At 44.4% G+C, this 3,136-nt stretch overlaps 1 protein-coding gene across 1 annotated transcript; it reads right to left on the bottom strand.

Annotated features, from left to right (window-relative positions):
* Positions 1-724: 724 nt before the first annotated feature.
* Positions 725-2,924, bottom strand: GLRX2 (glutaredoxin 2). Its single transcript, XM_072343306.1, has 4 exons — positions 2,821-2,924; positions 2,514-2,583; positions 1,805-1,981; positions 725-1,377 (listed from the first exon to the last, which is right to left on the bottom strand). Exons 1-4 carry the CDS (start codon positions 2,853-2,855, stop codon positions 1,252-1,254), a joined length of 408 nt encoding a protein of 135 aa, XP_072199407.1. The 5' UTR covers positions 2,856-2,924; the 3' UTR covers positions 725-1,251.
* Positions 2,925-3,136: the final 212 nt, after the last annotated feature.

The following is a 3,136-nucleotide window of genomic DNA, read 5'->3' as shown; positions in this document are numbered from 1 at the left end:
AGACCTGTTTTGTGTGGCATTAAGTGTCAAAATAGCAGTGAATGGTTCATGATGTACTTTGTAGCCGCAGATTAGGCAGAGGGTGATCTGGTTTACACCTAGAGGCTATTCCTGAATGACAGAATGTGAACTGATATTTCATACTGTGGATTAAAGACCAACATGGTTACCAAGGGATCTAAAAGGACAAGCATCTTGTCCCCCTTTCACTGTACCCATTGGAATTGAACTTCAGTAGTTAGGTGATCAGATGTTGAAATCAGAGGGAGGCAAAGTCAGACATCCCGCACCCTTCGTCTCCAGGCCTGGTAAGAGAGAATGGCCTGCTAGCACAATCTACCATGGACATAAATGACAAAAGAACTTAATCAAAGGAAGTTGGGGGATTTGGAAGACTTGTGTAGATCTTCAGCAGATCTTAATGTACTTTGATACTATCAAAACTCTGCTGGTTTTAAAATGATAATTGAACTGTTTGCAGGCCTGGGTAGTTGTAGGTTGTGGTGGATTCTGATCAGATTGAGAGAGATTAGGCAAGACATAGATAAAGCAACTTGCTTTCACTCAATTAAAAGGAACAACAGATGCTTCCAATGGACTTGCTTGATTCTGTGTTTGCATAACTTGTTCCAATAAATTACAATTATAAATACAATTACAATGGCATTTGCACAAAAGAAGGAGTTTAAATACTATATAAAAACACACACAAAACAAGTGCAAGTGTAGGCACTGCTTTTAATGTGAGGTGAAGACACCTGAATGAGTAGTACCAGTAGTGTACAAGTAGCAGAACTATTTAGAAGCTGTACACAGAGCAATATCATTACAACTTGGTTGCTTCAGATTTCCTTTCTGGTTCCCCCCATAGCCAATGGATTGACCGTGCGCTGTAACAGTTAATGCCAGAAACAAAGCTAATTTGCAGAAAACAAATAACACTAAAGTACCAGTGTTCTTTAAATCTTTAACTCTGGAGAGTTGATAGCATGAAACATAATACAAGAATAACAGTGACATGATTATCTTTGACCCGTGATACCAAGAGATGCATAATGTTAACTGCCGTGGTGGTAAAGCTGAGGCAGGAAGACAAGTTGGTCAGTTCCATGAAGTCTGTGTCAGAAAATCAATTGAGATGCAAAAAACGCATCTAGAAGCTGCTTAACCCCAGCTCATGCAATACATCTCGGTGATTTTTTAACCTGTCTAAATTTTTACCCATCTTATATAAAAGACAACTAAGTGAGGCTAAATAGTAGTTCCATTTTTCGCTTGACACTGATGAATTAATGGAAGCAGCTTGCCTTCTTCATGAAGTCTTTGAGTATCTGTAGCACCTCCAACAAAAGTCCCATTAACAAACACTCTCGGGACCTGTCAAGAACATGAAATTTGCATTCATTACTTCAAATAAAGAAACCTAAGCGAACTCCATGCACATGCAAGGACTGTTTTATGTGCTTACAAACTGCAGTCTCATTGTATGTGAGTGAATACATACATACATACAAAATGATTACATAACCTTAAGACATGACATAAGTGTCAAACACATGAAGCTGAAAACAGAGTTTGATATTTACATCATCTCGGTGGCATGACAGAAAAGAACACCTCTGAGATCTGAAGAGGAAGAGCGAGTACAAAATGCCTGCAGTTCTTGGTTTCAATTTAGGAGCTTGTATTCCAAATTCACTTGGCCCACCAAAAAGAAAAGACCTTGAGATGGCTGTAATCTATAGGGAAAACATGCAGTGTAAGTTCTTCACTGCCTCATTACTTGCAAAAAAGATATACTTACTGTTCTGCCGCCTGTCATCTGCTCCAGAATGTCTTGGAACTGGCTTCCATTTTTATTCACATCCAGTTCTACAGCTGTGTAATGGACGTTCAGCCCCTCAAAAAGCTTTTTGGCCATTCTGCAGTAGAAGCAGGTTGTTTTAGAGAAAATCACCACGCAGTTGTCTGAGATTATCTCCTATCATATGCAAAAGAACATTCAAGTTAGTAAGTTGGTGTAGTTTTACGGTATCCAACAGTCACGAAAACAAACAGGGATGTATCAATCTGCTATCACAGCAATGAACATTTGGGAGGGGTGACTTTACAAGGTTTAATTCCCCAATACTGTGAGCTGTACTGAGTTTGAGTAGAAGTCGTTTCATAAAGTCACATAAAGGATACAGCATAGGAAAATCAGGTCCCAGCACTGGGGATAAATGGTGCATGACTTAATATCAACATTACTATTAGTTAATTATCAAGCAGTATGTTTGATATGCAGAACTGCTTGTGGCAGCCCCTCCCTGGATGGACTCAAAGCCAGGCTGGACGGGGCTGTGAGCAACCAGGTCTAGAAGGAGGCGTCCCTGCCTACAGCTGGGGGCTGAAACTCGATGGTCTTAAAGGCCCCCTCCAACACAACCCATTGTATGATCTCCTATCTCAGAAGAGCCCTGAAGCAACCACGACGTTCAGAAGCACAGATCAGTAAATGGATCAGCCGGTACCTGTATCTGATTCACAGCAGCAGCATCGGACAGACTGACAGAGGCAGGCAGCCTATTCCCCATTCTAAAACTGAAGAGCAACGTAAGTGACACATTCTGTAGTTCCCAGTTTAAAGGTTGTCTTCATTCTACTTTCTTTAAACGTAATTTCCCCAGCAGGTGGGAGCTTACAAAGCCCGCAGTTACGGCAGTTCCTATACGCTCCCTCAACCCAACTTGCCCGGCTCCAAGGCCTTCCCCCTACCCATACCCTCACCCCTACCCTCACCCCATTCACGCCACCCGCTCCCCGCGCACCCCAACCCACCTGCCCCGCAGTCGCAGCGCCCTCTGCAGGAACATGGCGGCCGGCAGGAAGGGGCGGTGCTCCCACCCAGTTCTCACGGCGGTCCGACACCGCTCTCAGGCCCCTCCTCCGCTCAGCCCCGCCCCTCGAGACGCGAGGCTGCCCTTCACACTGCCTTTGTCCGCTGTTCCTCAGGCAGCCGCGGTGAAGGAGGCGGGGCGGTCGCGAGAGTCTGTTCGATTCTTGAGCCAGTTCCAAAGCGTCACGGGGGCCCGCGCTCACGCGTGCACTGTCGTTTCTCTGAACGGTGATAAATCCCTTCGCTCCTCAGTTTTCC

The sequence above is a fragment of the Excalfactoria chinensis genome, chromosome 8 (assembly GCF_039878825.1).
Source record: "Excalfactoria chinensis isolate bCotChi1 chromosome 8, bCotChi1.hap2, whole genome shotgun sequence".
In the NCBI taxonomy this organism is placed as follows: Eukaryota; Metazoa; Chordata; class Aves; order Galliformes; family Phasianidae; genus Excalfactoria; species Excalfactoria chinensis.
This window is presented reverse-complemented; position numbering and strand designations above follow the sequence as displayed.

What these genes read in the sequence shown, in the direction of transcription:
- GLRX2 (XM_072343306.1), bottom strand. Translation starts at nt 2,855, where the DNA reads ATGTTCCTGCAGAGGGCGCTGCGACTGCGGGGCAG. An exon ending in GCGCTGCGACTGCGGGGCAG is followed by an intron (nt 2,584 to 2,820) that starts GTGGGTTGGGGT and finishes GTTGCTCTTCAG; the next exon opens with TTTTAGAATGGGGAATAGGC. An exon ending in CTGCTGTGAATCAGATACAG is followed by an intron (nt 1,982 to 2,513) that starts GTACCGGCTGAT and finishes TGCATATGATAG; the next exon opens with GAGATAATCTCAGACAACTG.